Below are 13,577 nucleotides of genomic sequence, written 5' to 3'. Positions count from 1 at the left end.
TCTCTTATTGAGATGATTTAGTTGGGGCTGGACAAGGTAACCTTCTCTGTCTTTTTCCAACCCTAATCTTCTACAATTCCATGAACCATGCATGCCAAGAAGTTTCCTTGGAACTGCCTGAAAATGCAGGCACCGAGCCATGCTTTGATTGGAGTTATGTAAATGAGAAGCAGAAAGCCAGAGAGGAAATGTTAGCATGACCTCCCTCAGAAGGAAGCCAAGTGAGCGTCTCTTCGGGCAGGACAGGAAGGTAGATGTAGAAATGGTGCGAGAGAGAAAACAGACTCCTTCTGTTTGCTTTTATTGTGTGCAGGGAAACAGGACTCCCTTTACCTTCTTTGTAAACAAACAGGGTTGCATTGACACATTTATCTCACTCGTAACACCCATTATTTCCTAATGGAAACAATCCTGCCAGGCCCTGCATATTGGCTAACAGCTCAGGCCAAAAGGACACCAGGAACCAGCCACAGAAGTACCTAAGATGGGCCAGATACCTGGAAGATAGTCCTTCATCAGTTACATTTCTATTAGTGTTTACAATTAAGACCAGTCCCTGCCAGGGTCACTAATTTAATCGGATGCATTAAACTACACCCTGAGCCAGCCAAGCACTTACACGTGCAAGAAGTCTCATCGCTCCTCTCGTACACTGTCATACAGAACATTAGCAGCCACGTCCACTTGCTCCACAGAGAGCTCCAGTGAGGGACTAGCATTTCACAATGTAAACATACCGTGATACAAGTCTCACTATCTCAGGTTATTTCTCTGTGTTGTGTACTTTTCACTGATCCAAGGGATTAGATTCAGAAGCTTCACCTGTCGGGAGAGAAATGTATGCTGGCGTTGTCCATTCTAATTCACTTTCCTGGGAACACAATACACCCAATAGGTGTTTACCTTTTGAAGGTGTGCTGAGTCATTCATGGGGCGCAGCTTGTGTTTTATTGCCTATGTGGATAACCCTTGCCAGTAAGTCACAACTCAGAAGCACTGCTGGATCAAGCGAGCTTTACTTTCTAAATCTATCCACCCATCTACTCACTCAATAGGGACTTTACTGTACTAGTACTGTACACACAAGATGGCTTCTTTATCATCAGTAGGTTCAATAGGATTGTTCCTGATCCTGCACATGCTTGTGTGTGTATTTAAATTGAAGCCCATGCCTAAGGCTACAGTATGGACTTTACAGCAGCACAGCTGTACCACTGCAGCTGCATTGATATAAGGTCTTCTGTGTAGCTGCTCTATGCTGGCAGGACAGTGCTCTCCTGCCGGCATAATGAAACCAACCCCAATGAGCCACGGTAGCTATGTTGTCAGGAGATGCTGTCCTGAAGGCAAAGTGCTGTTCACACCTGCATTTTTATCGGTGAAACCTGTGCTGGTCTGAGGTCTGTTTTTCACACCCTGATCGATAGAAGTTTTGCAGATTAAAGTGCTAGCGTAGACAAAATCTGGTATCTGCAGGACTGGGACAGATTTGCGCGTGGGTGTTGCCACTGTTTATGCCTGAGACTCCTAATGTTCTCCCTACAAAACACATATTCCCGATATTATAATTTTATTCTCTTCATTTGGCAGAACAATTTTGTTTCCTTGGTTTATACTGTTTTGGCTCCCATTAATTTTACTCCCATTAATTTTTCTAAATATGCAGAAAAATGTTAGCATACATCTATGCTTTTACTTTATATTTTTGTATTGTATGTACTGTTGGAGAAAATATCAGGTAGTTGGTGTGTAAAAACCAAACAGAAAAAACATCATAAGAAAAATCAGTACAATGTAATTTTCTAACTTCTTTATTTTATAAAGTGCATTTTTAAATTGAAGAAACAGTCAGCATTATATTTGGGCTTTTTTCATTCATACAATCTACAAACTACTGGCAAACATCAGTGGCTCATGATTACAGTAAATCATAAGATGTCTCTACAGAGATTTAGAGATGTAAACAATGGCCAATTCTGACTTCAGAGGAAGCTGAAGTGGGCACTCTGTATTGTTAATATATGCAATCATCAGAATGGCTTATTATTGGTACTTATTGGCATTCCCATTTTAATTTTACATTGTATTTGTTGACTAATTCAGTTTTGGAAACGATCCTCTCTCTCATGGAACGAATAAGCGAGCATCAACATTTTTATTCCTTCTTTGAATGCAGATAAATATTCCCTATTCTCCCCAGTTTACCTTTTATTTTTATAGCAGTAGTGTCCTCTTCCCAATGTCATCCTTCTGTATGTAACTGTGGTCACTAAAGTTAATAGCAAAACTCCCATGGGTCTAGGATAGGACCTTACGGCAGAGATTAAGAACATAAACTAATCTCAGAAGGAGAGAGGGAATGTAGTTCAGAATTTTAAACACAACTATTTCATTCTGGTTGAACTTTTTCTCCCTTTTATGTTACCAGTGACACATTTCCATATTAGGTTACAATTTACATTTATTAATCCCAGTCCTGATCCTACTACGTGATCCAGGCAGGATCACATTGTGGGATCACAACACATCAAACACTGAGCATGCTTAAAAGAATACAACACACTGCATGCGAATCAATACATTTGGTTAACAAAGCCTGGATTTTGAAGTAGACGAAATTCTGGTTCCCACTCTAGTGCCCGTAGCTCCCACTTATGTTTGGGTATGTCTATAAGATCAGAAATTGGCCTTTTGTGCATAATCTTATTGTAATTTTAAAACCATACATGGTGAATGTGAGCCCTTTATGATTTCTGCATTACTGACATGCAGTTGAATCTTAGGTTTGAACCTTGCATTTCTTGTACATGCACAACCTCCAACTGACATCAAAAGAAGTTTTGGATTTAAAGATTTAGAATAAAATTTTCAAAATACATGACATGGAAACCGAAGTTCAATTTTCAAAATGTGATCTAGCACTTAGTGGCTTCATTAAATTTCAATGAAGTTTAGGTTCATAGCTGATTAAGAACTGCTAACTAATTGCTTTTGAAAATAGGACTTAGATGCTTTTGAAATGTTTACTCTTAATCATTTCTTTCTAAACAAGATTGACCCACGGAAAAACCAAACATGTGAAAGCTGTGACTGCGCTTTGTTTTACTCACAATTCAGCTGCGGGAGGTAACATAAGGTATTGTAACATTTTGTAAATCATCCGATTCATAATATTTTAAATGAAAAAAAATAAATATAATGTAGAAATAAATATATTTGTAGTAAAAATAAATGATTTGTGTATCAATAAATAGAATAACTTGGATTCATTTTGCAATGTTGCAGTACATTTCTAGTAAATGAGCTTTTTAGCAGTAATGAGTGTGTTTTTCAAGAGCATGGCGACAGTCATAGGTCCGACTCCTCCTGGGACTGGAGTTATAAAGGTGGCTTTCTTCTTTACCTCTAATAAACAGAAAAAGAGAGATTACTGTAAAATATTTCCAAACAATACATTTTCCAAAGCTCTACTATATCAAAAGTGTGCATGATTTTACTATGTCGTCGGCTGGAAATCAGGGGTACAGCTCAAGAAAGTTTGGGAATCTCACTTGGGAAATAAATAAGGAAGTCCAAGTCACCTGACTGTTGGACAGAGCAACAGAGGGGCCTTCACCACCATCATTCTAAAAAGGTACAACCAGCAAGGAAGCAGTTGAGGACTGAGTCCGGTGAGTCCAACCCCTCTCCTCAACCTGCCCTACTGCCTGCGGCCAGAATACTTATTGTCCAACAAAGAAAAGGGAGGAGTAAAAAAAAAAAAAAAAAAGAGAGGAATTTACTGGTTAACATGGCTTAGAGATCTGGGATAAGACCAAAAGACAAACTTGGGGCTGAACGTATCCAGTATCTCAAGTAATAAATTCTCACAGGGTTATCAGTTTTACATGATCAGTTTGTTCTAGAGGAGACTATGCGCGCAGACCGGACCCGTATGCCTGTGCAGAGTCCCAGCAAAATTTCAAATCAAAGAAGCAGTTGCAAACTACACCAGCAGCCCAGTCACAAACCCTGAAACATTACACAGGATTAGGACATTCTTTCATTACTCATGAGAAATACTAATGTCAGCATCCAGGACATTTAAAAAATTGCCTTAAGGACACAGGTGAAATGGAAAACACAGGGTCATGTTAACCTGTTGGCACTGGGAGATGAAATTTCTTGACACAATACGCTGCAGGTTGAACCTCTCTAGTCCAGCACTCTCAGGACCTGACCGGTACCGAACCAGATAATTTGATGAACTACGTAAGGTCAATATTGTCTAGCAGCATTCCCAGCATTTCCACTGCTTGCTGGGCTCTTAGAAAACATTAAGGGATAAATTAGAGCTAAATAACAGCGGAGAACACTGAGTGCCAAGACTGGTGGCTTGTAAACAAACTTTATGGGACCATGGGAAACTTGGCCACACCCATGATAAGTGGACATCTAGCTAACTAAAATCATGCTGGACCACAGATGTTTCCAGACCAGAGAGTGCCGGACTAGAGTGGTTCAATCTGTACTTGTATATTATGCATAAGGTTAACAAATAGAACTCCTGGATCAGCATTTGCAAGAGAATCACTTAACTTTTGGAAAGCCCATCAAATGATGCAACCATTAACTTATGTGCTAGTTCTGGCTACTCTATGTGACATCTCTATTTCTACACACAAAACTTTCCAGAATGCTGAAGAGCTTGTGATTTTTTCAGGTTGTATATCTTCACCTCCCCAGCACCAGCTTCAGAATTGGTATTGCTAGCTCTTAAGTAACTGCCAGAAATATCAAACCCTGTTGTTCCTGCCAAATGCATTAAATAGAACAGAGTGAACTGAAATTGCTAAACAGCATTTGCCACTGAGCTGAACTCTGCATAACGTGTGGACTCTGCTGGAGAACAGTTTGGGAAAGGCATCTATTCACAGCATATATAGGTGGATTAAGAAGCAGCATCTCTTTTTCCTAAGTGGACCATGTTTGCCTCTGATGTAAAAAGGCATATCCCACCAAAGTCAACAATGGGGTGAAATTGTACCATTATTTTCAAATTAAGCATTATATGAGATCCATGCAGATTAAAGGCTAGAAAATTAGGCAGCAAAAATATGAGGAATAAAATTAAATTTATTTGTATCTGGTGCTCAGTTGGTGAGTAACACAAAATATCTTGAAAAAACCACAGAGAGGAAATGAGGGGTTGATGTTAATTTAATAGACAGGATGTTAATTTTAATGTTACAAACAATTAATTATCAATGAAGATATCTGTCCACACTATTTTTGCACTTAGGGTCTGATGCTGCATCCACTGACCATCAATAAAGTTTCCACTGAGTTCAGTAGCATCAAATCAAGCCCCTTCTGGGGTGAAATCTAGTAGTGGTAATTAAGGTTGATAGGATTTTAATTACTTGACTGATGCCACCAGCCATGTTTTTAAAAAGATTTTCAAAAGGGAATCATAAATCGCAATGAAAGTTTGTTGATTACATTATACAAAAAGAATGAATTTGATGAAATATGACAGTAATTCTTAGAATTCTTGGATACATTATTTGCCTTTTCTTTTATTACTTCTAGAATTTTAAACTGCTTTCTACTCATTTATTAATTTTGGTGTGTTCTTTTAATAAAGACATCACTGCAGTCTCCCAATCAATGTCATAATCATTGAATGGCACTGTAGCTGGGCCCAAAGTAACGTTGGCACATATCAAGATTGTTATCCTGTTTGGGGGAGTAAGTTAATGTGAATTAAAAACAGAATGTATCTCAAATGAAAAACAATTTGTTTCCAAATGATGTTTCATGGATTTCTTTGTGGCACTATTCAGAATGCAATTTATACCATCTTATTTACAAAAAGAGATGCAATCTACAACCTGAAGATGGTTTTCCTGTAGAAAGTTTAACAATGATAATTATTAGGGCTGTCAAGCGATTAAAAAAAATCATGATTAATCATGCGATTAATCACTTTGTTAAACAATAAGAAGAGTCCAACTGACACTGGGCTCCGTGTGGTGCTGCCCCTTTGAAATGCCACTGTGGTGTTTCAAAGGGGCAGCACAATGCGGAGCCTGGAGTCAGCCGGAGTCTCCAGCTGACTCCAGGCTCCATGCAGCATTGCTCCTTTGAAACACTGTTGCAGTGTTTAAAAGGGACAGCGCAGAGCAGAGCCCGGGATCAGCTGTGCATGCTGCCCCTTTGAAATGCCCCGGCGGCATTTCAAAGGGGCAACACTGTGTGGAAATGCCTGCGATTAATGTGTGTGAAAAAAATTTACATGGGGCCTGTGTGTTGTGTAGTCTTGCCTTAATCTTTGTATTCATGCCTGTCAGTGTGAAAGAAGCTATTTGCATATATATTTGCATGTATATGCAACAACACTTAAGTTGCGGCCTTCGGCATATGCTTTGAGTATCACTGTGGCCCCCAGAGTTTCCAAAGTTGAGTAGCCCTGATCTAAGGCATATGTTGGTCTAAGTACAATAGTCACAATAGCATCTTGGCACATTCTATTTAGCACATTATTCCAAATTCTCATCAATTTAAAATGAAACTTTTACATTACATATTTCATACAATACTATTTTTTTTTCCTATGAGAACATCTAGTCTGTGATTCACCATTTTTGTACAGGAGTTGCACACTAGTGTAACTCCATTGTTTCTAATGGAGCTACTTCTGATTTACATAGGTGAAAGTCAGAGGAATGCCAGCCCATAAAATTTGTTCTCTCACATCTGATCTAACTAGCTAGCTGTTTGTGCAGTGTCTAGCACCATAGTATGTAGGTGTTCTGTGAAGTAACTGGGAAGAATCATTCATTGTTTACTCACATTAACTCTACTCCTCTCACGGGTAGAAAGGAAATATATCCAAAGCATTGGTTTTTAGGAGGTGGGTACAGGTTTTTATTTGCTGCTCTGTTTGTGTATGCTTAGGTCAATACGTCATCTTCTCTGTTGCATACTTTGCTCTGAAAGAGCAAATACATAGACTCAAACCCTGGAGGATATTCCACAACCAAAAGCTTCAATCTACATGGCAGAGATGTCCGCAGATATTGGCCAGTTTTTCATATGATCCACCAATGTCTTATATATCTACACAAAGAGTGGTGAGGAGTCCTGTGGCACCTTATAGACTAACTGAAGTGTTGGAGCATAAGCTTTCGTGGGCAAAGACCCACTTTGTCAGTTGCATCTGATGAAGTGGGTCTTTGCCCACGAAAGCTTATGCTCCAAGACTTCGGTTAGTCTATAAGGTGCCACAGGACTCCTCGTCGCTTTTGCAGATCCAGACTAACATGGCTACCCTTCTGATACTTTACACAAAGAGTGTTTTGCTGGTCTAACTATACTGATATACTAGCCCAGCAATTCGCTCCTAGTGTGAAGGCAGCTTATAATGGCAAAACTGAGCTTTTCCCTTAGTTTGTTTGGGAATGAAGGGGTGGGGACTGAATAAGCTATAATGGCAAAAGCTCAGTTTTGCCAATTTAGGGCTATTACCAGCATAGCTCTGTCTGGGGTCACACATCATCCTATGCCTGACCAACGCAGCTAGGCCAGCAGAAGTTTTTTCTTTGGAGCTAAGACCTGATTGTCAGAGGTGCCCAATAGCCACCTCTGTCATTGCTTTCAAAGGGCACGGTCTCTTTTGGTACTAAAGAACAGATCCAGAATCAGAACTACCTGAGTGAGTGAATGTGTGAATTTGAGCAACATCTAGATAGAAAAATGGCTTTAATAGGTTTGGGTTGTAGTAAGCATATTGAGCCAAATTAAGCGTTCGTACAAATATTGAATTGTTGCAGCCATCAAATTTACTATCTGCTACAACGTCCTTATTGACACAGACTGCAGCCTTCCTGCCAAATCTATGGTACCCCAGATACTGGAAGAAGGAAGGGAAAAGAAGATTTTTAGGTAAGGATATCCCAGGCACATTAAAAGTCAGTATTGAGAAAAGACCCAACCTGAACTAGGGTGCATAATTGGCTGAATAACCGTAGTCAGAGAGTTTTTGTTAACGGTGCTAAATCCTGCTGGAAAGGGATAACAAGTGGAGTTCTGCAAGGGTCTGTTTTGGGACCCATACTGTTCAATATCTTCATCAATGATGTAGATATTGGGATAGAGAGTACGCTTATTAAGTTTGCAGATGATACCAAACTGGGTGGGGTTGCAACTTCTTTGGAGGATAGGGACATAATTCAAAATGACCTTAGCAAGTTTGAGAAATGGTCAGAGGTAAACAGGATGAGGTTTAATAAAGAGAAATGCAAAGTGCTCCACTTAGGAAGGAACAATCAGTTCCATACATACAAGATGGGAAGTGACTGTCTAGGAAGAAGCATGGCGGAAAGGGATCTAGGGGTCACAGTGGACCACAAGTTGAATATGAGTCAACAGTGTGATGCTGTTGCAAAAAAAGCAAATATGATTCTAGGTTGTATCAACAGGTGTGTCGTAAGCAAAACTCGTGAAGTCATTCTGCCGCTCTACTCTGCACTAGTTAGGCCTCAGCTGGAGTACTGTGTCCAGTTCTGGGCGCCACATTTCAAGAAAGATGTGGAGAACTTGGAAAGGGTACAGAGAAGAGCGACAAGAATGATTAAAGGTTTAGAGAACATGACCTATGAAGCCAGGCTTCATGAACTGGGCTTGCTTAGTTTGGAAAAAAGAAGATTAAGGGGGGACATGATAGCGGTTTTCAAATATCTAAAAGGGTACCACAAGGAGAAAGGAGAAAATTTGTTCCTCTTGGTTTCTGAGGACAGGACAAGGAGTAATGGGCTTAAAGTGCAGCAGGGGAGGTTTAGATTGGACATTAGGAAAAAATTCCTAACTGTCAGGGTGGTCAAATATTGGAATAAATTGCCAAGGGAGGTGGTGGAATCTCCCTCTCTGGAGATATTTAAGAACAGGTTAGATAGACATCTGTCAGGGATGGTGTAGACGGAGCTTGGTCCTGCCTTGAGGGCGGGGGGCTGGACTCGATGACCTCTCGAGGTCCCTTCCAGTCCTATTATTCTATGATTCTATTCTATGATTCTGTGAGCTTGTGGGGGGAGGAGGCGGACAGAATTCACTTGTCTCTGATTTGCAGGAGTGGAGGTTTTCAAAAGCATCTAAGGGGATTAGGAACACACGTCTCACTGACAGCCAGTGGAACCTGTGCTTAAGCCCCTCAGGTGGTTTTGAAAATCTCCCCTAGGAGTAAAAAGAAGAAATACTTAAAAATGCAAACACAGTGATCCTTCGACATCAACTCCTGTACACAGAATACTTGGTGCACGATAAAGTGCTGCATGTGTTGGGCTGTACCAAAATACTTATTTCTCTTTTGAAATTTACTAAGCTATTTACTTTAATGATGCTCTGTGGAAAGGAGTGCCACAGGCTAATGATACAATGTTTTGTATGTTGCACAACTATTCCCTATCACCATCTGTATGGTTGTTTCCTTTAAGTTCCATCAGATATCTGGTTTTTCCTTATATTGTGGGGGAGAAATAAATATGAACACCTCATGATTTTGATCCTTATCTTCACTCAAATGTGCAGCATGAAAGCTTTGTTGTATTGTAGTTTCCCTGAGCACAGAGATAAGCTTTATAAATACCACAAAGTAAAACTTTATAAAAACCTTCAAAAATAGGTCTAGAGAACCACCCCGAACTCCCTCCCTCAGAGGTGGGAATTCACCCCACTGTCTACTTTTAAAGCATCAAAAGCTTATTTTACTTTAAAATAGCATCTTTCAGTATTGTCAGAGCAGGGAATCCAAGATGTTAGCTATGAAATGGCAACTACCCTACTGTTAAAGGGTACTAACGCCACAGGTGACCTCAAAGCATCCTGCTTGATTAATCCAAGCCACACTTATACCTTTCTCTTAAAGGAAATTTACATTTGGATTGCCAAAAGAGAGTTAATTCCCCTCTTTCAGTTCTAATGCATATTTTTCTATATAAAGGATGGGGAACAGCAAAGACAGGGAGGCTGGAGCCAGGTGACACTGTAAATTCTAACTGCATATTGGTGCTGGCCATTTAAAGCTTCTGATATTCAACTTAAAAAAATATCAGATGTATATAAATATGAAATTCAGCCAAATGGTGAGATTTGTATACTAACTGATTATAATTCAGGGAATCAATTTATTCGCAGTATGATATGCTGCTCAGTTGAAGATACTATGAGTAAAAACTCATATGTAGCTTAAGCATCTTAAAGAAAAATGGAAATATTTAATAACCCAGAATATGATTACGATATAATGTTCATTTGCTATAATGGCTTTCTCTACCTTTTAACCTCTCAGTCAAATAATTTGTATACAAAAGTTTTACTTTACAGCCTATGTGCATTAGATTGTTGCTGGTTCATTAGTATCGGTGAAAGTTTCACTAAATCATTAATCAAAACAAAATAATTTCCCTATGGCAATATGCAACTAAGTACTACCTGTAACTTCAGTGGCATAACCCAAGTGAACAAAGTGAATAAAGTTCCTCCCTCCTTCTGGGATCTTCCCTCACCCCAGGTAATCCTGAGGAACAACCCACAGCAGAACTTGTCAAGACATACACAGCACAGCAATATGTCTGCATATACAGAAACTTTGAATCATGACCTGGACATCTGGATATAGTTTTATACTGTATTCAGAGTGTCAGGCAAATCTTTTAAGAAGTCAAGAGAAATGTGGCTTACACATTTAAAATGTGTTTAAAAGCAAATTATGTTTCCCTGTACATAATAGTAATTTGTGGAACTTTACTACATTTTGTTGCAGTTCTGAACATCTATGTAACATTTTTTGTAATAAGTAAAGAATGGTAAAATGGTACCATATAAAGCTGAAAGCGAAGAGAGCTATTTGCTACAATTATAATGTTCTATACATCGCTATTTTAAACATGCAATTATACAAATTCACATATGTGTCCAAAATATATCTAGGATGAAACCTGCTGCTCTACTCAGAGTAATTTCATTGATTTCGATAGATTGTTATGTGTGAGAGTAAAACAAACAGGAGATTGTCTAGTTTAAATGTATGTGAAGCTATAGTAGTTTTTAAAAACATTTTGAATACAATTGTGCTGTTGGACTCAGAGCTTGTATGCCAAGACTAATTAAAAAAAATGTAAATGAATTTTGTGCATTTCAAAATGAGGGACCAAAAGCTAGAATATGGATAGGCACAAGCTTCCCACACACAGCTCTGCTAATAAACTTTAATTCTGAACTGTAACAATCCTGCTATTCCAGTCTAGAGTTTCTCTTAAGCAGACATTGTTAAAGAAGACGCATTGTGCAGTTGTTTGGCAATACATTGCATAAAATAGGAAAGTAAAACGAGATCCATGTGCACATTGTCATTTGTGATCTAAGATAGGGTTGTTTGCATGGATATTTTCTGGAACAAACGATTTATATATAGCAAGTCTTAGTAGGAGAAAATTACTTAAGCAAAATACAGTATTCCAGTGGAAGTGTGGAGAAAACCTTAACAGCAGTAGCTTGACCAGTGATACCATAATACATACTATATGCCATAGGAGTCCCTAAGTTGTTGAGGAATGGGAATAGTTTCTCTTAGGTTTGTCTACAGTACCCACTGAATCAATGGGCAGCGCCTGATCTGGCAAGGGTTGATTTATCACGTCTACTATAGATGCAAGAAACTGACCACCGAGCACTCTCCAGCCAACTCCAGTACTCCACCAAAACAAAGAGCATAGGCAGAGTTGACGGGAGAGCATCTGCCAGACTCACCACAGTGAAGACACTGCAGTTAAGTAGATCTAAGTACGGCAACTTCAGTTATGTTATTAATGTAGCTGAAGCTGTATAACTTAGATCGATGGGCTACAGTACTATGGCCTTAGTGGTCATAGACACAAGAGGTCTAAAGGGAGCAGGGAAACTTGGAAAGCAGGTGGCACCACAGACTTTTGCCATTGCTTCCCCTCAGTGCCAGCATGTGTTTTATAATTATACAGACCAGTCTCCTTTAAAAACAATCAGTCTTTGGCTCTTTAATGGAGTACCTATTAAGCTTAGATACAACTTCTGGCTTCTTCAATATGCTTCTTCAGATGAGAAGAAAACATTTTATTTGACAAATTAATTTCACTTTCGCTCATTTTTTAAGATAACTAGATACCTTAAACCCAATTTATCCAGTTCTTACCTTCAAAGTCCACATCCCCTACTAATCTGGTTTTCCCAGTCAGAGGGTCAAGGATATGATTGATGCCCACATCAATTACAGCTGCACCTTCTTTAACCATATCAGCTGTAATCAACTTTGGAATACCTGAAATCATAAAAAAATATTTGATTAACACATCCAGATACAGACTTAGGTAATCTACTCTTTTTTATAGCAAAAAGCAGGAAATCTGGTTTTGGGACGGGGTGGGGTGGGGGAGATTAAGTGTCTATGAGGGTCAGAAAAGATGTCAAGATGCTGTGTCTAAATTGAGTAAATAATTTAAATTAGGCTATATCAAAATTCTACAGCACATTCCTGGATTCTTTGATTTCATATATTTAACTGTAAGACACTTGACATTCCAACCATTTGCCTGAACAGCATGCAATATTGTTAACTTAAAATTTGTGTCAAAGCAACATTACTATTCTAGAAGCAGATAAAATACTGCACCTGTCTGATATCTACATGCAGCCACTATGAGATCTAGCAAGACATTGTGGACTCAAGATATGCAGGGGACACACAACTCTTATCTTTCACTACCTATAACACCACTGTCACAAAGCTAACCCAGTACCTGACTGAGATCAGTTCATGGATGAAGAACAACTATAAACCTCAGCTAGTTGATGTTATGCTATTGGCAGAAGTAAACACAAAGATGTTTGCAGCTATGAAACAATCTCCTGTGGCTGAAGATACACACACGCTCACAGGTTAGACAGTCCACATTTAGGAGTGCTCTTGGATTCCATGCTGATGCTAAGCATGTCCAGAACAACCTCTATAACACTAATAAATCATGCTACTACCTATGGCTAGTTAGGAGATTGCATCCCATCCTGTTGGATGATTACTTGGCCTCAGTAATACATTCATTCATCGTCTTCTAGCTGGACTATAGCAGTTCAGTCCACCAGGGCATAGAGCCCTGAGCAAGTGAGAAACTTGAATTCAATTCAAGTGCAAGGTGCACATCTTCAATCAGCCATCACTAATAAAAACACATAATAAATATAAAGACAAAGCCTTACATTATTTCCCCCCACCTCAGAGAGAAGATGAAAGAACCACACATGAGAGATGATAGTTCGGCCACTTAATCTATAATATATTTGAGCATTTGTCTGTCTGTGTTCATTTGTTCAAGAAATGGCAAGAGCTAGGACCACCAAATTTGGTATACAGCTTCCTCTTACTATAGCTTAAAGCAAGGGTTTGGTTATGTTAGGAAAACAGGATGTGCCTGAAATGGGACTGCTTCTCCTAAAACCATATAGAAGCGAGACAAAAATCACCAAGTGGGTCAAAGGGGCTGGATGGGAGTATGCCTCCGCCCCCCATA

At 39.2% G+C, this 13,577-nt stretch overlaps 1 protein-coding gene across 2 annotated transcripts in view; it reads right to left on the bottom strand.

The window, feature by feature from the left end:
* Window positions 1-1,801: 1,801 nt before the first annotated feature.
* The window catches only part of MTHFD2L (methylenetetrahydrofolate dehydrogenase (NADP+ dependent) 2 like), a 62,122-nt gene continuing 50,346 nt past the window's right edge, over window positions 1,802-13,577 (bottom strand). For both annotated transcript variants that reach the window (XM_075929375.2, XM_025185810.3), the window contains exons 7-8: window positions 12,206-12,331; window positions 1,802-3,405 (exon numbers count right to left, since the gene is read on the bottom strand). In XM_075929375.2, the coding sequence (XP_075785490.2) occupies window positions 3,293-3,405; window positions 12,206-12,331 (239 nt within the window). In that variant the 3' untranslated portion in view covers window positions 1,802-3,292. The remainder of the gene's footprint in view (window positions 3,406-12,205; window positions 12,332-13,577) is intronic.

This window comes from Pelodiscus sinensis, chromosome 4 (assembly GCF_052426305.1).
Source record: "Pelodiscus sinensis isolate ZL-2025 chromosome 4, ASM5242630v1, whole genome shotgun sequence".
NCBI classification, from domain to species: Eukaryota; Metazoa; Chordata; order Testudines; family Trionychidae; genus Pelodiscus; species Pelodiscus sinensis.
This window is presented reverse-complemented; position numbering and strand designations above follow the sequence as displayed.